The sequence below is a fragment of the Amia ocellicauda genome, chromosome 4 (assembly GCF_036373705.1).
Source record: "Amia ocellicauda isolate fAmiCal2 chromosome 4, fAmiCal2.hap1, whole genome shotgun sequence".
Classification (NCBI taxonomy): Eukaryota; Metazoa; Chordata; class Actinopteri; order Amiiformes; family Amiidae; genus Amia; species Amia ocellicauda.
In genome coordinates this window covers 2850001-2873457 of record NC_089853.1, presented here as the reverse complement: position 1 = coordinate 2873457, position 23457 = coordinate 2850001, and the positions used below count along the sequence as shown (strand labels likewise).

At 37.4% G+C, this 23457-nt stretch overlaps 1 protein-coding gene across 2 annotated transcripts in view; it reads left to right on the top strand.

The window, feature by feature from the left end:
• Nucleotides 1-23457, top strand: part of elp4 (elongator acetyltransferase complex subunit 4) — a 71976-nt gene that overhangs the window by 31124 nt on the left and 17395 nt on the right. For both annotated transcript variants that reach the window (XM_066700512.1, XM_066700511.1), the window contains exon 9: nucleotides 758-864. In XM_066700512.1, coding sequence (XP_066556609.1) covers nucleotides 758-864 — 107 coding nt within the window. The remainder of the gene's footprint in view (nucleotides 1-757; nucleotides 865-23457) is intronic.

Genomic DNA, 23457 nt, shown 5'->3' with positions numbered 1-23457 from the left:
AATCTGCATAAGTTGAGGTTCCTCTATGGTAAAGTGTTTTCTTTTTTCTCTTCTATAGCAGTTCAAGGCTGTATAAAACATGCCAACCTCCTTGTCACAAAAGATCAGCCTGGATTAAATCTCTTGGTGCATGGATCTGGCAGGATACTTTAGTAGCGTACAACAGTCATAACCAGGTCTCCTCTACAAATACACATCTGTTTTTTGTTTGTTTTTGTTTTTTCTTTCTTTCTGTGGCACTGACTGCTAGTTTGCTGCTATCTTTAAGGAAAAGCAAACAAATGGATTTTTAGCTTGTCCTAATAGCACTCTGTGATGATTGCCTCAGTTTTACTTTCTACCCTGTGAACTATGTTTTGGTAGCTGCCTACTGGTGCAGTTAATAAAATAAAGATCGCTCAGCAATGCCGTGGGCAGCTTGCAAGGTGATAGCCATATTTGCTTACAGTAAATACAAGGCAAAATAACACACAAACATGCAGCAGTAGTGACAAGTATAGGGATCCCTTTTTAGATCTCCACTCCTGCACCCAAATGCAATTAGTTTTCCTTCTACAAGAATGGTTGTTTATCTTCTTCTGCTTCATTACTTGAACATAATCACAACATTTGCTTCATTGCTTCAAGTGTTGAACTTCAGCTCACAAAAGGGGGAGGCTGAGGGACTTTAAAAGTACAGAGTCCTAGTAAGTCAAGTTTACTCAACTGGCTGAAAACCCCACTCATTTGTTCCTAATTTTCTTCTCCCCTCCTCAAGGTTTGCTACATGTGAAACAGATACCTCATCTCAACTGCTTAATGTGTGAAGTTCCTGACACAAAGGACCTTGCTTTTAAATTAAAGAGAAAGCAATTCGCCATTGAGGTAGGATCTCGTTCTCTGCTACATAAAACACCAAAGCAATCACAAGGTGTTACACAGTATTCCTGCTATGTTTAAAACTATTAATCCAGTCTTGTAAATACATGTTTTTACTTATAATGCAATCCAAATTGGCATTTCCTTAACAGTCACGAAAGACCCCGATAAAATAGTAATAACTTAAACCATTTCAGGACAATTTCGCTAACTTCAGTGCAGCCAAGCACAGATTTGCATATCACTTAAGAAATTAAAAGTAATTCGTTTAAAGTTAGGCTATGTTTTTATACTATGTTTTGCTTTTCTATTTAACTAAATGTTTTCTTTGTTCTATTTTCTATTTTATTTCTATTGCATGGAAAAAAGTTTTATGTTGAATCTTACTATCATTTTCTATGGTCAGATAATTGAGAGATAAAGGTAGGCAGTTAACAGAGATGCAGCCCTTGGGGATAAGATCTATAAAGCTAAAGCTCTATAATTCTCTTCACTACAAAGCATATTAGTCCAATGGTATTTTTGTCATCACAGGACACTATTGTTTTTTTTCCATAAAGGTAAGCCTCCTTTTATTATAGCATTAAAGTCTTAAAATAGTGTTTAAGCTTATGTGGGTGGCCATTAATAATTTTAAAAGAGATACGTCTTTTGTGTATCTTTCGGAATGCCAGCTTTTACTGGACCTCTTTATTTTGCCGACAAGCAAGTGAATGCCACGCAGTTCCCCAATTAAACGCTATGTTTTAACAAGCCAAGCGGAAAAAAATGAATGACTGCAGTGGAGGGTCTTTGGTGAACTGATAGTTATCTGTTCCTACAGTCTATGCAAAGTTTTTAATGAAACACATAAAACAAGTGGGCAGCACTGACAAATCATTTTACTTTATCTCTTCTCGAGTGGAAGGAATTTATGCAGGCCACTTGTCTTCGCCATTTGAAATAAGAATACCCACCAGCAAATTAGCATACTTTTTACTCTTTCATCTGCTGCTGGTCAATTGGGTTGGCACGGCTTTGGTGTTTGGGACTTCACCCTCAAGTGACCATTCTGCCCCTGCTTTGACCCTCTGGCCTCTTTATCTGACCACTTGATTAAGCAACTTAAGTGTCTTCTCCTCCTTTGCGCTTTCCTGCTACTTGAGAGTCGCAGGCACCCTACTCTGCAACAATAAATCAACTCGGGGCCCTATCAAGTGACAAATTAAGGTGCCCTCCTCCCAATTAATGGTCATTATTGGTCCTCATTATCTTATCACATAGAGAAAGGTTAATAGTTAATCAGGAAGCCAATTGTTCCATCAGGTCATCCTCCGAGGAGGGATGGAAAGCCTCCTCATTTGGATTCTCACCTCCTAATAGCCACTTAACAGCAGATTTATAAGGTCCATAAAAATCAAGGTGGTTATTTTCCACTGGCTTCTAATTACTCATTTCAAAGCCTGCTAAAGTTGAAAGCGACTCAGTTGTTCATTGTGAGTTTTTAAGACTGCATTATATTGCAAGAACACAATGTTTTTTCGGGGTTTCGTCCATTTTTTTGCCTGTTTGATGGTCATTTTGTGAAAAAATACAAAGGAAGAAAGGCCGGTGTATTTGCATTTTACAATGCTCCACTGCGACCCATTCTTGTTTGTGCTCACCGAACAATATGGGAGGTCATTTAGAAATGAGCCACTATGCATGATATATTATCTTTATTTATTTTTTAAGCAGTCATTTACCAAGTGTTCCCATTTCATATATATGTGGAGATTTTTGTTCTCTTAAAAAGTATATAGAGGGAGAGAGAGAGAGAGGAATATAATGTATAAGTGTGTGTATGTCTCTATGTATACAAACCATTATCTTTGTTTAACTTTTTCTGTAAAACTGAAATACCCTAAAGGACTCTGCAATTTGTTAATATTGCAGCATCTTCTCTATCCTCCCAGAGGGGACAGTAGCTGTCCAGGTTCACATTTAGCTCCTGTCAGAGGTGATGTGATACTTTTAAACCTATTGTATTTGAACGGTTTCATAAGCATGCAAGGAAATTCAGATATTTGCTAGTGACTAGCAATGATTGCGCAAGGGATTCCCTGAATTGATTAAGCTTTAAAGCTTCAACAAGTTCTTCCAGCATGATCGAGCGTGTTCCCTATAGGATATTATTCAAGCATCAGAAATTAAACAATAGGAAAGTCTGGCATTTTCAGTTCTGAACAAGAAAAGGTTTTCAATTTTCATTGCTGTTCATTACTAATTAATTCTTTGTTTGACTTTGGTGTATGTTCTCAGTCTTGGCACAAAGTGGTAGCTAGGAATTCAGTCACACTGGAGTTGTTTTAGATATCATCCACATGTTTTCCATATAAATGCTTACCTTTTTGTTGCGAGGTTTTATAATTATTTTTATAATTATGCACCGTATTCTGTAAAGAAATACACAGTATAATTCAAAGTAGAAAAATAAGTCTTAAAGTGTGTCTATTATTTAATTGATCATTCAGTTAATCAGTGACAGTTATGTAAATGTAATTTTTTGGAAAGTTATCAGAAAATAAATAATTTTCCATTTGACATATTCTTAATATATTATATAATATAGCTCTTTATGTAAAAGCAGTGAACATGTATCTCCATTGGCCTGCCACTATTTAAGCAGTCACCCCATTTATCTTAAAATAGACTTTTTTCTCTCCCTGCGATAAATTCAATGTACTTCGGATAATGTATTTCAGGAAAGTAATATCCCAAAAAGTAAAATATAAAAATCTGTCTAATCCTATTTCTTTTTAACTTAGGAATCTTAATTAGAAGGAGATAAAAAAAAAACACCATTTGACTAAATTATTGTCTTGAATCTGTAGCAAAAGGTATAATCCGCAATTGGGCCAATTAGCACACCCCATAGTTGGGTCTCCTCCGACAGGCACCCTGATTAGACCTGACATCAGTCTAGTTCCCACTGCTGCTATGCCAGGTATGATGGTCAGACTTCAAAGAGCTCGAGGCATCAGCAGGGCAAGGTTTGGAGGCCAACTTTGGCCCGGCTGCTAATCTCCCTGCTAAAACCACAGCGGTCCTCGCACAAAACGAGCTTACACGACACAATCATGTGGTATTAAGGTTTGGGTTGAGTCATGCCAATTGCCTTTGATTTTCTGATTGTTGACTAAAAGATGGCTACATAGCCAGACATATATTAAAACTCCACTGATTAAGTAAGCTGCCCAATAATTTAAAACATTTCTGTTCTGTTTTTTTCTTTTCTTTTTTCTTAACACAAGGCATTACCTTAAAACCACAGCATTGCAACATGAGCAGTTCTCAAACAGGAAGAGCAACTAAATAAAATAAGAGAATCATTATGGCATCAGCCAGTATGCAATCTCATCCCTGGCCCATGTGATCCTGAAAGCGTGCTCTAAATTTAACTGTCCAGAGTTTTTTGGTTTTTATTTTAGCTTCTATTTAATCATTTAGAAACATTCGTCCTCTGGAATATTACAGGCAATTACAAAGTTTAAAAATGCATCTTTAAGCTGTGCATAGATTTAACGCAAGAACGTGTACATGTTAATGACATGAAATATGCAAGCCCTACCTGATATCTTAAGGCCTGGTTTAAAATTGTTTGAACTCCTTACCTTCTGCAGAATAAAATGCCCTACAGGGATGTAGCAGTTTGTTAATACTTAAAACTCACATCCAAACTGTCACGAGCAGTGGTAGACTCTGGGTCATGGAAAAGCCTGTGGCAGTGTTGAGCGTCCTCTCAGCTGGAGTGTAAGGCATAGATATGAGCAGCCCAAACCAAACGAAGGGGGTCGAGAAGGAATAAAGACATTGCCTGCATATTAAGATAATTTGGATACTTGCTTTGAGGCCCAATCATTCACACTTTACATACTAAACCTAGTCAAGGATTTGTATGTATGTATGCATGTATGTGTTTGTGTACGTGTGTGCTCAACACTGATAATTTGTAGAATATTACAAATAATTTGTATCATTACTATTATAATGAATCTGCCTTTTGTAACCAGCAGTTAATTAAATTCCTCGATTGTTCTGATTTTGGTGCACTATGGTTGATCAAATAAAAAAGCTGCACTGTATACTATTGTTATTTCTTGTTGACTTTGAACACAACCCCAAGCTAAGAGGATTCAGGCGTCTCTGAGTGAGTCCTGCTATCCTTTTTCTTGCATCTGAGAATCATGTTGTTGTCATTCTGAGTTTCTCAACCTGACATCAGTTCCAGGTAAGGAAATTCCCCATGTATATTCTCTCTCTCGCTTTCTCATTTGTTTAGTTTAGGTGTTGGTGCATTTTTAAAATAGAAATACCAGTTTAAATGTATTTTATGTGACTAATAAGCTATTTTTGAGATGGGAATTTCCAAAGAACACACACTAATCTCTGGTAATAAAAAAATCAAAAATATCTATGGTCTCCTGCTGGTATGATTACATAAGCACTTTCTCTTTATAATATTCTGATTGGCTACTGCTTTATAGTATATTGACATGTTTCCATTCCGAGAAAAGCCTACGGCACCCTGGGTATTATTCCAAATGATAGAAGCTGCCATCTTGCTGACTCTCCCTTGGGCAGCTCAAGGCCTGTTTACTTTTGCATTCATTTTACATGTTTCAGCTGAGTTTAGACTGGCCACAGTGCAGGCCTTTTAATACTTGATTTGACAAGGTAGATACAATCATATTCTTAACTAGTTACTTGTCATATAAAGGCCACACAAATTGCTGGAGTAATAATTTGAAAAGAGAGAGAGAGAGAGCAACACCTAATACATCTGCAGGTGCTTTTTTTAATTCTGATTTTCTAACAACATTTGAAATCACAAATCAAGACTTTTTACAGACTTTGTGGAAAGGCATATTCTGCTCAAATATAGATTCTGCAATGGGAATATTTACCATTGTGGTGCTGCTATTACAGTTACTTAAGGAATGTGATGGACTCTGGTTTCGTCAAAGTAGGTGCTTTCAGGAAACAAATATAAACTCTACTTATGCATTTATATTTGTTTGTTTTTCATCCAGTATGTGAACTAAAACTGCATTCAGCTCATAGAAAGTAATCAGGCGGAGGGCTAACCAATTAAATTCAAATAAATAAAATAGAATTTGCTTTCTTTTCAATCTAGACCACTTTTAACAAATCAAATATAACAATGACAGGAGAAAAACATTAGATCTCATCCTGGTACATTATTTATTTCTTCATAAGATAGAGGGTGGAAGTTAATTTTCTTCTGCATTGTAAAGATTTCTGGAATTCTGTAAAACAGGGCTGGAGTCCTTTCTGTGTTTCTTGCTTATCGACACGGTTCAAAATAGTTACAGTGGACCTGAGCAGGACTGCAGAGTTCAGTCCCCGGTTGATGAGCAGTCATTAACCATAATGCCTCAGGGACAGAATTAACCCCTCACCCTGTTTGGGCAGGTAGAATATGAAGTGTGAAGCCATGAGATTAGCAGCCTCCTGTCTGTTATTAGTTTTTACAATGTGAGGCACTCACCTGCCTTGATTGGACAACTCAGTGAAGAATGTAAAAGGCATGCAATTAAACTGTACTTATGCACTTACTCCTGACTTATCAGACTTGAGGTAGAGTAAACACCTCAAAGAGGTCAGGGGGTGAGTTTAAAGATTTGAAGATTTGTTCCTGGAGATTTGTATAAAATTAGTCTTTTGTACTTTGCAAAAATAAACTTTACACTGATTTGCAGTCCTAGTTCCTCAGGCCTTTTCACGCCGTTTACTAATAATATTATTTTGTTGTTTTGGTTCATTTTGAATTGAATACACACATTGCAAGTGTCAATCTGTTTCTTCAACCTACCGCACAGTCAATGGACGTTGATAACAAAGAAAAGATATTTATGATCTGTACCTCTGTAAAGGCCCACATCCCAAACAGCATCACAATAACAATCGACGACTCACATATTTTCATATTTATAGCTTCCATTGTTTTTGATTTCAGCAATATGCAAATGAAGGCATGGACATTTACATTTAATGGAGAGATGGATTTTGAGCTCCTCCCAACAAGAGCTGTGTTGTTTTTCTGAGACGGTTTTGAACAATTCATTCTGTCAGAAGTTCTCGCCGAGCCCTGTGCTGCTGCCGTTTGGTCGCCAGTTCAGGTTCTTGTTACCTGTAATAGTGCTCTTCCCTGAACTGTTTTGTCAGATGCTGTCATGCCAACCTACTTATATTAGGGGAAATCTAACCTGAATTGTGTTGGCACCAGCCTGCCAGGCAAGGGAGAGGAAAAGAGAGGATTTAAAATTGTGTCTTTGAATGTTAAAATGTTTCTCCCTTGCATTTTCTCTCTCTAACAATTCAGTGTTATGGGAATGCATGTTAATGGATCTTTGTGATGTATGTTACATAAAGAGGTAGGCGGCCATTTCCAGCGCGTGTTAAGGACAGGTGAGTCGTTAACAGATTTCTAGGTCAGATCTAATTAAACTGATAGGGGCTCCTTAAAGGCGTGAATTGGTTTGAAAGAGTCTTCCTCCTAAGAGAGACAGCCCAGACAGTGCATTATGCTTTTAAAATTTTAAAATGTGCTATCAGTTAAAGTGGCTTAGGCAGAAACTACTTTGGCTCACTTCTTCAAATGCGCGATTTCATTACAGTGAACAGGTGTGTGTGCGTGTGATTGTATAGTGCATACAGGGAGAGCCAGAGCAGAATTTAAATGTCTAGCAGAGCTACAGTCAAGGGATTTAAACCTTTAATAGCAGAACAGATCTGAACAGCAGCTGGGGGTCAGCAGGTGAAGAAAACCCTAAACTGCTCTTTCTCCTCCCAGACCAAACTTTCGTTTTAACACACCTTACTTAAATATTCCATACATCTGTCAAGTGCCTCTGCTGAATAGCAGTTAGAAATGATTCTCTAAATAATATTCTCTGTGAATAATTCATACATTTCCCTTCTGAACATATTACCCTGTTGCGTTACAGAAGGATGCTTATACTGTGTGTGGTACCAACGTCTCACGCAAACATAGCTTACACTGCAGATTCAGCAAAGCAAATTATTTAGAACATACATCAAATAATCATTCATAATTTAAAGGTTTTATTTCAAGTGGTTATGTGGCCATGCAGTAAAGTGAAGAAAAAATAAAGTTGTATTACATTTTCCTGCTGCTAACTGGATAACTTTCAGGTGGAACCAAAACCCTTAGAAGGAAGACTTCAAATGCAACTCATTTTCCATGTCTAATATTCCAGATCGGGAGGAAAATAAAAGCAAGATTGTGAGTTTTTTTCGGTAGGCAAGGTCAAGAATTACACTTAAAAAAGATACCTGCGTTTTAGTCCTGGCTTGCATCTCCTGCATACATCAATAAAGCCCCTGAAGTGTGTGTAACAAAGCCAAATTAACACAATTAAAGGTCACTGGTAAATGTTGTAGGGACTCAGTCACTCGTAGGATCTTTGTTAGGGGTCAGTGCTACAGCTTAAACGCATTGGCCTTTACCAGTTAGTAAACGCATGGGTCACCTCTTTTGATATTTACCATACAAATTTATCCAGGGACCTGAAAAGCATTGTCGGCAGGGTAGAAGGTACAACGACTCGTGAAAGACAGTTGGCCTTTTATGTCTTAACCATACATACATTTCACAGCCCTTTCTCTTTGTCCGAGAATAGACGGTGGAAAGTATGTCTTTGAAACGTTGTTTACACGCTGGGGTTGATAATTGGACCAATGAGAGGGATCCACAAAATGTACAGTATGCATGTGGTGACTTGAATTCCTGCCTTACTGACTTTTGAGTGACAGATGCAATTCTGTTGTCGAATATAATCGTGTATCCTCTCACCATACTACATAGATGTAGATCTCAATAACCAGCTGCTATTGTATGGTAAAACTGTGAATCCACTTTATAAGTGTATAAATAAGTCACCACCAAACCCTCTTAAATAGCACTTTTTCAGCTATGAAAGAAACATGCCTGCTCTCACAGCGTACTGTTTCCTCGTATACAGTAGTTGATGTTGTTTATGGTCTACAGTAGGACACACATGCATATGCTTTACAGCGGCATAATTGCAGTGACTTTAATTCCCTGAATGTGATTCCTCTGTGGATACAGTGAACTTTTCTCCTCCTGATATAAAGTTGCACTTCTGATGTCCTCTGCTGCAGTCAAGGCAAGCGCATTGGTTTTCCACATTGATTGTGGGCTGATGTCAATCTTTTCAGCCATAGATTTTCAATGGGATGGAAAGTCTGGCACTCAGCTCTAGTAATGACATTTCTCCTTGATGACACATTGAATTTGTACTTAGTTCACGAGGATTAGGGTGTTTATCTAATTTGGCCATCTAGTTTTCGACATGCCTCTCTTGGCTTCATTTTCTTGGCTTGTTTTGTCTGACCCGTTTGATATTCGAGTTAAGTTTAACGTTTAGTTTTAGTTTTGTTTAGTTTTTTCCTTTCTATAGCTCATACAGATCCCGTCACAACCTATGATCCCCAAAATCTCTTAATTCCTCCTCCTTATCCTTAATGTTTTACAGTGTGGAAAGATAATCTGAATGTCACATTTATACATCACATGCAGTGCTATGCTCCTCCTGTGCAAATTCCAAACATTCAGAGTATGTGTTGTAGAATCCCATGACCCTTAATGAATAGGTTAACAATATTTGTATGCCTACATTTACACATGAATCCCCATTCGTCCGCAGAAACAATAATGCTGGCTGTATCCGTATGTGAGGGTGAAATAAATGCTGGACAGATTGTAACTGGATTTTGTTTGTCTGGATACCTACATTCCAATTCCTCAGATTAAAGCAAACAAGAGACACTGCGGGAGAACTCTGTTAATTAGCTGGGATGGTCTAAAGGTGGAATTTTGATCCACGCCACAAAAGTACCATAGCCAGAAGCAATCTCTACTTTGTCTCTTCTGGCATCTGTGCTAAAAATAACTTTCCCACAGCTTTCACTGCAAAGTTTTTTTTGTTGTTGTTCTGTGTGTGTTTTTTCTCTCCTCGGAGGGGGAGGAGTTGCGCTGCGTGGTGAGCAGCTCCTGTTTATTTTGACAGCTTTTAAACGTCATTGTTTTGGAAAATGCAAGCAAAGACAGATTAATTTGTTAGGATGCCGTTCATGTAAAATAAACGTGTGGAGAAGGAGTGAAACATTGGGTGAATGTCTTAAGAAAAAAAAAAAAGTAACAAATAATTTTCTGAAATGTAGGCATTCAATCATTTAGTAAAGGTACACAGTCGTTCACAGATCTGACCAAGGTAATCCAACACGCAAGACAAGAGTTTGCAGAAATACAATTTTATACATACATTTACGTTTTTCTCAAGTTCTCCTGTGTCTTAACATGATCCATGCTGAACACAGGAGGACTTTGAGACAGGATGGCATGTTTGATCTGAAGGCAGGCAATACATCGTCTCTGTGTGGGAAACAAGCACTGCTATTGATATACAGAGGGCTACAACAGGCCCTCAGTAAGAAGGGTTAGATGTACAGTACGTATTGCATGCTGTACCGAAGTACATTTTAAACACAGAGTGAATTGCTCAGAACTAATTAAGTTTAGCAAAGATAGTGTTAAAAGGTTGAAAGGCCATATTGAGGTTAGATTTAAAAAAAATTGAGTTGAGTGTCTGTACCAGATGGCTATGATCTAGTTAAAGTACCTTCAGATACTCTTAACATATACAGGTTATATGAATTATAAATCTAAAGCAATATATGAGGTTGTCCTCTTAGCTACTAATTTATATAATTTTAAGTTAAATACATCAGCTCATTTATAGTTTAGAGTAAGTCATTTATTTATTATTATTTCTTGTATATATACATCTATAATATACTGGCACCACAAAAAATATCATATCACCTTGTGTGAACCTGCATTGCTACTTCAATAGTTAAAAAGCAAAACAGGGATCCCTGTTTGAACAATTTAAAATACTATTTGGGAGCTTAAATAGTGAAATCATATATGTGGTGTTTTAAGAAATGTTTTTTATGTTTTTTCATGTGAAAAACAAACAAAGCACACAGATGAAGATTATAAGGCGTATCATAGAGATGTATCTATGCACAGATAATGCGTGTTGATTGCCGAAGAATGTACTTTATTGTTATAAACAGATTATTCAGAAAATAAAGAGTAAAGCTACTTCAAAAAAGGTTAGTAAGTAGTTCCGCCTTCTATTTTGTCAGAGATTTTATGGTCCCTTTGTAAACCGAGGATGATTGTAAATGTGTTCCTTAGATAAACTTTCCCATTGTCATTAATGAGGATGGATAATACTGAGTGACAAGAGCATTAGGAATGGGAAAAAAAGAGCTGTTAAATTTGTCAAAGCAGATCATTTCAAGCAGGAAAACTTAAGGCTCTTTTTGGTGTATTTTTATACAAGTGAAACTGTAGCCCAAAACCATAAGAAATATACAAGTGGGGGTGGGGGGGAACAGACAAAATGTGATTTCCTTGGCTGCCTATTGCTTTCTTGTCTAAATACATTACATTGTATGTGTCAAATGTTAACCTTCTGGCATTTATTTTAAATATTAGTCGCACCTCTATCACTCTTTTTAGCAGTAGGCATTTTATGCTTTATAATATTTAATCTCATTACATCAAAGTGTATTTTCTTAGAATTGGTTCTTTCCAAATGAACACCTCTGATTTTACTGTATAAGAAAAACAATGTTGTCAATCTAGGGAAGACAATACAAACTAGCTTTTTTGTTTGTTTGTTTTGTGATATTTGTTTGTTTTTCTTGTTTTTTTGTTTCTTGTTTTTTTCTGTAAAAGGATAATAAGAAAAGCTTAGCAGAGTGTTTTCTGTCATCATCTCAAAATGAATAATGTTTATTCAGTCACGCATTAATGTAACAATCCGTGTCATGGCATAGGCCACAGTGTAAGTTGTGAAGCATCTTTATATTAGGCATGAAACATCAATTGAATATGCTTTATTGTACTGCTTTCTCTGTGATTAGGGTACATTTTTTCATCTCTTTTCGGCTTTAGATAAAATTGGATATGAAATATCCTTTTAAAAAGAAATCTCTCAAATGTTTTTAAACATTAAAATTAAGAGCACTTCCATATCTTTTATTGAGTATAATATACCATATTTACAGACATAAACCTGTTTATGTAAGGTTGAAGATTAAAATTTAATGTCAAACATGTATTTTTTATCAATGATTAAATTAATATTTAAGCATTTTCACTGGAACTGAAGGCTTTTAAACAGCCCTTCTGGGTGTGGAAATTAGCTCTTAAAATACCAGATTTAAAAAGCATTTAATTTCCTTTAGCAAATCAGTATTCACCAAAAAATGTGTGTGTATCCTTTCAAATGAAGGTTGACAGTATGGAAGTTGATGAAAAAAATGGGACACTAATGCAAGTAATTTACATGTGCTTTAAAATCACATTCCTCTTTAGAAAGCTGTTAAAAAATTAATCACAAAGGTATTCAACATTTATGAATTTTCCTAGTGTTTGAAATATCTCCAAACTACAACATGCCTATCAATTTCCATTTTGAACATGCAATTGGTCACTTTTTCGACTTGATTCATCTCGCCTGGCTGCCAACCAAATTGTGTCTCTGTATGCCTTCTTGACACTAATAACGACTGAGTTTCTGTTCGTTTGCGTGCAAGATTTCCCAAGCGGCGGTTTGGGGCTGGGATAAACTATCTATCATGATTGCATACAACTAATCTGCCTCATCCAAACCGTCCAATGATTGAAATTGCATTTGACAATTCACCGCTCCTTGGCGTGCCTGCGGTACACATAGCTGCAGACCATCCCCGGAAGGACATAGCAGCTTCTCCATATGCTGGGGAGGGATCCTTTTTATTTTTATCAGGAGACCTTTACAGAGCATACAGAAGGAAAAAAAAAGAAAGAAAGAAAGAATGAAACTTCCCTCCCTGCTTCCTTGATGCAATCCCTTTCTCTGCTTTTTTTTTTTATAACTTTGTTTCTGTTCTGAATTACCATGAGTGTCAAAACATAATCTCGCTCATTAGTTTTACTCTATTAAACCTTTCATGTTTACTAGTCAATATAATTTGATTGGTTGATTTGGGAGACTTGTAAAACAGGGCCTTAAATGATGTAGCACTTGTTAATTTGTATGCCAAAATACCGTGCGCAGCCCTGATCTATCGGTACAGCACACAGCCATGATGGTTTTCTTTTTTCTCTCTTTGTGGTGGTGGTACGGGGGGTTGTGTCTGTATGTTTTACGTGAATGGTTGAAAAAGAGAGATTTCAGAGAGAGACACCCTCCAGCATGAAAACAGTTTTAAATGAATTTTATGTAAATGTTTTTTTACATTTTAATATTTAATAGGACCTCATTATGCCAGAAGATTTATTTTTTATTTCTTCTCCTCTTTTGGTTCCAGAGCAAGAAACAACATGTCTCCATTACATTATTTAACATTGAATTAAAGAATCATAGGGTTCCGACTATGCTGTTTGTTAGATGAGGAATTAGCAATTAGAATATGTTGTGTAATTCTGGAAACCTTTGTGTTCTTCTTTCGCTTGTGTGGACAGTGTCATGCAGTCTCTGTGACTAATGAATACATTTTATTTCATTCAGAAACAAAATGTGTTGGCAATGTCCTTCCATGACACATCAGTCGGACATGATTGTAATCATGTTGCTTTTCTTATGTAGTGTTCCCTTTATTTCCAGTTCCTTTTGAGGAGTTTGCCCTTAACAAGAAAGCATTAATGCACATTCATGCAATTAGTTGTAACTTTAACCATGTCGTTAACAATAATTTGAAGTCCACAAATACTAGAAATATATATATACACACACATACATATATACAGTTAGGTCCATACATATTTGGACAGTGAGGCCAAATCTATAGGCCACCACAATGGATATGTATGTCAATATGTGCTTTAAGTGTAGTCTTTCATCTTTAATTTGAGGGTAATTACATCCAAATTGGGTGAATGTTGTAGGAATTACACCCATTTTTATATGTGGTCCCCCCAATGAATTAAACTGTGAGTTTCAATACTTGGTGGCAAATCCTTTGCAGTCAATGACTGCCTGAAGTCTGAACCCATAGACATCACCAGATGCTGGGTTTCTTCCCTGGTGATGCTCTGCCAGGCCTGCACTGCAGCTGTCTTTAGCTCCTGCTTGTTCTTGGGGTGTTTTGCCTTCAGTTTTGCCTTAGAAATCAAAACAAACCAATCAGAGAAATAGCAAAAACATTAGGTGTGGCCAAATCTACTATTTGGTACATTCTTAAAAAGAAAGAACACACTGGTGAGCCAAAAGGCCTGGAGGACCATGGACAACAACTGCGATGGATGACAGAAGAATTCTTTCCCTAGTGAGAAAGACCCCTTCACAACAGTTGTTCAGATCAAGAACACCCTCCAGGAGGTAGGCATATCTGTGTCAAAGTCAACAATCAAGAGAAGACTTCACCAGAGTAAATACAGATGGAAACAGGAAACAGGAAGATTAGAGTTTGCCAAAAAACATCTAAAGAACCATTTACAGTTCTGGAACAACATCCTATGGACAGATGAGACAAAGATCAACTTGTACCAGAATGATGGGAAGAGAAGAGTATGGAGAAGGGAAGGAACTGCTCATGATCCAAACCATACCAGCTCATCTGTGATGCATGCTATGGCATGGGCATGTATGGCTGTATTTATTGATGATGTGACTGCTGACAAAAGCAGCAGGATGAATTCTGAAGTGTTTAGGGCGATATTATCTGCTCAGATGCAGCCAAATGCTTCAAAACTCATTGGACGGTGCTTCACAGTGCAGATGGACAATGACCCGAAGCATACTGCGAAAGCAGCCCTAGACGTCTTTAAGGTGAAGAAGTGGAATGTTCTGCAATGGCCAAGTCAATCACCTGACCTGAATCCAATTGAGCAGCATTTCACTTGCTGAAGGCAAAACTGAAGGCAAAACGCCCCCAGAACAAGCAGGAACTAAAGACACTGCAGTGCAGGCTGGCAGAGCATCACCAGGGAAGAAACCCAGCATCTGCTGATGTCTATGGGTTCAGACTTCAGGCAGTCATTGACTGCAAAGGATTTGCCACCAAGTATTGAAACTCACAGTTTAAGTCATGATTATGTTAGTTTGTCCAAATACTAAAATATAGGGGAACCACATAAACAAATGCGTGTAATTCCCACACCATTCACCCAATTTGGATGTAACTACCCTCAAATTAGTTTGTAGTAGTGGTCAGGGCTCGGTTTGTCGGTTCAGTCCTAGGTGGGGGCAGTGCTGTTGTACCCTTGAGCAATGTACTTTACCTAGATTGCTCCAGTAAATGCCCAGCTGTATAAATTAGTAAGAAGTAATTGCTAAGAAACTGAGTAATAATAATATAGTATATATTATTTATTTATTTATTTATTACAAAAGTGTCGTTTTATGCTACTTATAGCTTTATATCGTATTATTAATCTTCTACTTGTTTTAAGAAAACTTGAAGAGGAAGACAATAAATAAATAAATAAAACAATAAGGACTATGAAATGATGTAAAGTTTCATCAAACGTTAAACAAAGTAACCAGTCATATTTGCATCATATTCACCTTTTTTGCTGCTCTCCCATCCCTCTCTCTCTCAGCCTGTGCAGATGTACATGGTCAGTGTGGGACATTTGTCTTCTTATCTTTAGCGTTGTTTCTACCAGAGGATTCTCTTGTGCCTTTATACATAAAAGAGGCTGATAAAGTTTTAGATCTCTTTAATATGACTGATAGCTTTCAAGAGATTTTTCAGGTTCTTGAAAATTGCATGATAGAGGGTCTGCCAAAGCATGCAAACCTCAAAAGACATTAAATGTTAAAAAGATTCCTTTAATATTCAATGTAAAAAATGTGTTCTGTATTCAAGGGTAGTTCAGATGTCTGTTTTTTTCTCTCTCTCTTTCTTTTTATGAAGTTCCAAGAAATACTTTATATATTATAGTGTCATTATGTTTGGAAACCAAATTAGCAATTGTTTAAAACAAACTGCCTAGGGTTTAAAATCCGAGTTGGCTTTTCTTATTAGCACTTTATATGTATGTATTCATACACACAGCAAAAATTAACCATTGAACTATACATTGAAGGTACAAAATCATTTGTATTGCCAGTCATAGGCATTTACCGTACAGAAAATAAAATACTGTATTTGGTGACTTCAATGCTAAATCCCTGGATTGAGATACCCCTTTCTCCACACTCTATTCTCTGTCAGATGCTTGTAAAGGTTTGTGTGTTTAGTTTAATTTAATGATGGTTTCTTCAGTTCGGCTCAGGAATAACAAGTCTCTACTAACCCCCCTTTAGAGTGCTATGCTGTGGTCTCAGTTCTGTACAGTCCAGAAAGCAAGAAATGTGTGACAATGTGTTTGTTCCATTAAAATGATGCCCATGATTGTGAACTCCTGCTCAATGTAGAGGAATTCGTTAATAGTCCACTAGTAAGACAGCACACTGCAAATTTACAACAGAGCTGGCTATTTGAACATTGTTTGTGCAGGCCGGAGCAATGTGGAGTACTGACCGGGACCCGCACTACCCAGAGCAGACGTAGAAGTGAATACACTGGCAGATTTATATCTTACCCTGCAAAGCTGAGCTTCATTTTTGTTTTGTTTTAAAAATGTAAGCTTTTACAACCAATCTTTTCATGCATAATACACTTGGGAATCAAATCAACTCCAACTCTTTGCTAGCTCCTAACCCCCAGATAATCTCACTGTGCCCTCTTCTACTCCTCTCTTGTTTTTCTCCTAGTTTAATATGCCAGACTTCTGAGCACTCCCCGTGCTAAGAGCCCGCTCTCAGCCACACTCAGGGCTGTCCCTCTCCCTCTTGCTATCACCTCAAATGGCCTTTGCCGCTCCTTGCAGACAATCCCCAGTGGTCCCTCTGCCACAGTTTGCCAGTTAATCTTAAGTGAGTGTCATACTAAAACAGCTGTTATTTTACATGTATTTTACTGCTCAATGTTTCTCTTTGTCGAGCCCTCATCGCCATTCGACTTGAGTCGGCTACTTCACATTCTGCGTCTTGAAAATAAATTTTGAATTTCCTTTGTCGGCTGCTTCTGGGTTGAATTACATTAATCTCAAAATTTGTCACATAGTTGTTCTAATGTAATAACATAGTACTTAGCATGAAATATGTAAACTGATGGCAGTTGTTTGGTAGACATTGCAGAGACTCCAAATAAGTGTATTTGTTTTGAAAGCCTACATTGAAAGTGTATTTAAATGGATTTTGCTAATGTATCTAGTCACTAGTGTAATATAAATAAATACATAGTATATTTTATATTTTTTCAAGTTATTAAAACGAGTGCAGTCTCAAGAGTCAGTTAATTGAATCGATAACATTATCAGAAATATTTGTTTTAATTTCCAAAAAGGAGGGAAAGGTTTGTTAAGCATGCTTTTATCAATGGAGAGAAGGGTATCAAAATGTGCTACCTTTCTATGGCATTTCTGTGACATAACTTGCTTCCTCCTGAGCCTCAAGGGCTATTTAAATTGTGTTTAGCTCTGACTGGTGATTAATCACCTCATCATTGCATTGGAAGAAAGTTTCTGTGTTGAGTATCACCCCATGTGTGGGACGGTCTGTGAGAAAGAACACTCCTCTGTCTTTGTTCTTCTTCACTCCAAGCCACAGCGCTTCCTGTTTTTGTAGCCCTGTGTGTAACTCTTTGCTTAGTCAGGGCTCCAGAAGTGGGCACTGGCTGGTGGGGGTTTTATCTTTAACTATTGTTTTGGTTTTGCAGCTGTGCTTTTGGCTGCTGAACGCTCTCAATCCCATCACTTCTTTGGCAGATTGTCGTAAGGACAGAGTGTATATAACGTCCCGGGATCAACATTTTCAGGGGCATATTTCTAACCTTTCTAATACATATGTTTGCAGAGTCTTCTTATTACAGACTATATTTACTTTAAAATAAGCAAGTTTCAGTTGCTCTCTTTTCAAGCCTGAAACACAGGTTAGGCTAATGTATGGCTGTTTGACTTTCTAGATATTTGAAAATGTTTACAGGGAGGAGTCTAACGGGCCCACTGTGAAATGTGGGCCATTTAACAGGAAAGGCCTCTGTTTTTCACAGCACTATAGCACAACTACGCTTTCCTGCTGAAAGGCCACCTGTATGTGACGTGCCGAGTCGCTGGTGCTGTGTGTTGGTACAGAATATGTATGTGTAACCTCTGAATCTTTTGAAGCATCACCTAAATCCTTTACATGACTTTTGCATTTGTTTGAAATTTTTAGAGGGCTTTTTTCGGCCTAGCGGCCAGCTTTTGGTTGGTACCTGTTTTCCTTAAACATCGCCATTGCCGTGATTCCGGTCCATTTTACACCAGATTAAACAGTAAACATTTCCGTGTGCCCTGTAAAACCAAAAGCTTGCATAGTCAACATCGTTCGATTTTAATGCTGCTGCTGTGTGTATCTGACTGTCTGTGTCAGTGCTCTAAATGTAAGTGTATGTTTGATGCAGAGTTTTAAAATTTAATCTAATACGACGAATATAGATTGGAAATGCACATCCAGAAAGCAAGAGCCGTTGTTGAGCTCTGTCTGTAAGCACCGTGACTCTAAAGTGTGCAGCTTCGCACGGACAGATCATATCATAAGCATCTTTTGTTTAAATGCTCCCTGTTGAAGCCCATTGTGTTGTAATCCTCATTATCTGTTGTTTCGCTCGCTTTGTGTCATATACTATATTTTTAATGTACATTGCATTATGCTATAACTTATAGTTTTGTTATTGTTATTGTGCATTTATCGCACAGCTGAATTTAGATGCCAGAGCCAAGGAAGAAAGTAAGTCAATAGAAACCTAATGGGGTAATGAAATATATAAGTATTTATTTGTCTGCTAATACAATTATAGAGAATTATGAGAATGTGATTTAAAATACTAATAATCTATAATAGTAAATAGTAAACTCTCTCAATTTGTTTTCCTCCTCTTAATCTTAAAGTTCCATTTAGTCTGTGATCTTTTTCTAACAAAATGGGCTTCTTTCACACGTATTGCTACCGTAGACTCCTCCTCCTGATGATATTTTTCCCCCCACTGGAATATTGCATATTCACTACATGAAGTGCCTTGATGGTTTCAAGATGATACCTTTTAATTTGATTCTATGCCAGGGGAAATTGATGCTTGTTTTATGCTAGAATCCAAATCTCTTACTGGACACATTGTGAAGAAAATATTACTTGTCTTAATTATCAGTAATGAAGCAGGGATAAGCTGCTCGCTTAGATATAATATACGAAATGACCTTTTTGGCTAGGATAAGTGATAAAAGGTATCAGTTTCATGAATTATGCCTCATTTAGCTTCTAGTCTTTGTGTTGGATAATGTTTGGAGGATCAGTTTTAAAGTCAAGCGTAAATGGTGTTAGCTGTATTAAATTTGATTTACAGTTGGGCTTTCAGTACATCATTTTGCTTTAGTAAATGAATCCATGCTTCCTTTTTATCACAGGGTTTTTAATATGGAAGATAAGGTTTGAATGCAGGGTTTTTTCCCCCACTGTGTTGAGGTATTTAATCACCGAGGCAGAGGTTAGAGTAGTAGGCGGCAGAGGAAGGAGTTTGACAGGTCCTTTGCAATCCCCAGCGCTGCTAACTTTTTCTTATGCAGAGCTACAGTGGGCAGGAACTCCTTAGCCCTCATTTGCAAGCTCAAGCCGCCGGACGCCTACTCACATGTTGATTAAATTTACGTGCCAATCTCTTTTTACAGCAGGACCGGGGCATTCACAGCTACATTCTTGACTCCAGTCCCGATTGTCTGCGATGGTGCTTGCTCCTCTCACACATTTCTATTATTTTTGTGTGGAATTCCGTGTATGTCAGGTTCCAAAGGCAGTGTAGCAGGAACCGCTGCCAAGCTTTATTACCCCAAGATTGTGCAAAGCAGTTGAAGTTTCCAATGGATTTGAGACCTCCTCTTTTGTTTCAACTGAATGTCTAAGCCTCCATGGCTTGTAGCACGCTAGTCACCACTTGAGCAATAGTCTTCAGGCAATTGCCTCATGGCCATGGAAAAAAGCCAAAATAAGCATTAGGAGAGTCTCTCCAACATGCTGCTGCTCCTCTCAGAATGTGTCCTAGGCCTCTCTGCACGCAAAGGTGCGAGCACGTTGCACCCCGAGGACTAAATTCAGAGGAGGGCACCAAAAATGTACAGCTATAATTATAATCCATATTAAGTTTTATTATTATTATTTTTTTAATCCACTAGGCGTCCTCCTGATTTTCACCCGTATAAACTCGACCTGTCTGAGCTGTTAAATGTACCTGTCTGTTTATGAGGGCCTCGGTCTGAAAATTAGGTGACGGGCAAGGAGTGGAAAGGTCAGTTCTTACCATGTCTTTGCTACAGCTAGTAGTAACGACAGGGGAGACTAGAGCTGGTCATGGCATCTGGTGTAAATGGGGGCATTCTAGTGAAATGGGAAAGTGATATAGTATAGGGTAAGATCAAGCGAGCCAACAGATAACTGCCTAGGTTTGTGCTTTGGTGACTTTTCATTAAAATGCCACAAAGATAAGGACCTTTGAAAGGTTACAAGGACGAGGAAGCCATTCGGCCCACTTCCTGCCCATTTGATTTCTACTCGCTAATCCATCCTGGAATTTTATCCAGCAGTTTCCTCACTGATCCCAGAGTCAGGTATTGTTTTTTTTTTAATGAACCTTTGGCCTCTTGTAATGGCTGCTTTACAATTTACAATGTAATTCTCCTATAATAACTGAACATTGTCACATACCATCAAGAGCATTGTATCGCTTCACTCTAAGGACATTTAACAAGTCAAGTGCTTGTGAACCCAGAGCCGTATATAAGATACATGTAGGTATTTTAATAGCTGTGATAATAACCATTACACAAAAATATCCCATTTCTAGATTTTATCATGATTTGTTTCACAGGGTGATTTCTTTTTATGGTGTTGTTTTATGTGGAAACTGTTATTATTATAATTTTCCCTGAGAGATCTTTCACCTTCACAATGTTTAAGTATGAATTGAGAATAATATCAGATAATATTAATATAATGCCTCAGAAACACTACAGTGGTGCTGTCTGTTCAATTTCTGGTTGAAAAAGCACAGCAGTACTTTAGTTCATTACTGTTGGAAAATGCTAACGGGACAATACAGACCACAGTGATTAAGATGTAAATTCTTTCTAATTAGAATGTAAATTCTTACATTTATATGAAGACATCAACTGTCAGGTTGCCATATGATATCTTTTTTTTTTTCCTTTTTAATACCCTGCCTGAATGAAGCCTTCATCGTTCATTTGCAGCGTTCAAACAGTTTTGCAGTTCTTTTGTTCTCTGATTCTTGTAATATTCACTCTTCATGTTCCCTTTTCACATGACTTTTGTTTGTTTTTCCGCTTGCATCTGATATTGTTGTGCCTGGGGATTTTGTGGAAATTTGGAATGAAAATTGAGTTCATTCGGTGCCAGTATTTGCGTGTGCATCAATTAGTTCTGCTGAATTTTCCTCAATGCAAATAAGTCTGCTCTCATAAAAGCAGTGCATGTATTTGAAATAATTAATTTTCCTTTAAAAGCCAGTGGAAGACAAGTCAATGTGCACTTTACGTCTTTAAAAACAATATATATGTGGAAAATATAGTCATTCACTTTCTGGAGAGATTCATAGTTTTGTCACTGTCTATATGGTGAGCTGTGGATGTAAGTTTTCTTCTCCATTTCAACAATAATTGACCTTCTTGGACTAGTAATCAATGAAGCATGTTGGCTCCATTTACCATGCAGAGCATGCTAATTTCCCCTTTCATAGGGAGTGCAGCAGCTTCATTTGTTCAGTTTACCTACATTGTGGTCTGTGGGCAATACTACATATAACAATTCATCCATATGATGTTGTATTTTAAAGATAAACCATCTGATAATAAAACTGGTCATAATTTACGGGGGAGAAGTGCAACAAAACTTTTCTGTGTGTGTGTAACTGTTTTTTTTATTTTTGTATGTAATGTTTTGAGGGGAAAAAATTAAAGTAAGATGATGTAACCAGTCTCACACACGTAAAGAGTGTGAAACCTGAATTTATTACAAGACGCAGAGTTAAACAATATCTTAAACCAGTCTGTAGCGTGAATGAAATAGTTTTTGTTGTTGTTTTGTTTATTTACATGTTTAGTGGAATTCCTGTTTGTGTTGGAGGTCGTGGTCGTGAGCGATGTTTTCAGGGGGGCTCTGCTGATTTAGGGCTAGCTTTAGATGGAGCATGAGCCGCCACGGCCCCAGGGAAGGGCCACATCAGGGTTAATGTAAGCGTTACTCTGCCTAGTGGGGGTGGGAGCTGATAGTGCTTGTTGCATGGCAATGAAGAGAAAGGAATAGATGAGAGTTCAGCGTGGAAGTGGAGCCGGGGTTTAACGTTACAGTCAGGGATAAATGTACAGAATCGACTTCTTCTCTCACTTTGTTAGAGTAGCTGCTGTGCATTTATGAAACTAGTTTTTTTTTTTTTTTACAGTTTCCATAGGTCCTGACGTTTTGGTAAATGCTTCACTGGGTAGATGTACTGTTTGTTGGGTTGAACTTGAAGAGACATGACACACATGCTTTAGTTCCAAGGTAATGGGTATTCGCTATTAACTGGTTACTACCCTTGTAATTAAATACAAGGCCCTGTTAAATAACCTTGCTAAGGAATTCCCCGAATACCATTAGGAGAATTCAGAATATCATTACACTACATTTATTTTTTATCTGAAAGCACCAATGTAGGCTTTCTGTTGGTGTAGGGACTTAAATAGTATCAGACAAGGCAAACTTAAAGCTGAACATTTTTTATGACATACAAAGGATTTTTCCGTAGAAAGGTCAGTTGCCGGGTTCATGTGGCAAGGACTTCTGTGACTGCTGTAGATGCCTCATCCCACTCTTATATAACACTGTGTCAGATTGATGACCCTGTATCTACTTAACAGTTTTATTTTTAGTAAGATGGTACCTTTTCTTGACCATACGCATATATTCCAGTGATGAGCAATTTACAGTTGCTCAGCACGTCACACTATTGTACTTCATGCAATCTTCATAAGTAAATTTTTATATAGTTGTACATCGGTCTATGTACACAGTACTTCACCGTATTGTTGTTAATTTATTCATGTATGGCCTGGTCATTTGAAAATGCTAACCAAACCAAACAGAGTACTCAAAAATAAAGAAACACGTTAAGAAATGTAATGGTGTACAATTTTTGCTCTTTCAGTTTTTGTTTTTCAGCTTTCTATGTTTTTATTTTTTTTTACCTTTCGTCCAAAGTAAGGGTGAAAACGTGAAGGGAAGGTTAAAAAACTAAACTCTACTCCCATGGGCATAAGAGGAGTGTTTGTATCATGTGACTTACCTGTTTCTTGACCAGGCTTTATTTAGACACAAAAAACAGGATGCAACACCACAATTAAAAGCCTCAAGAATACTTACAATGCATAACATATTT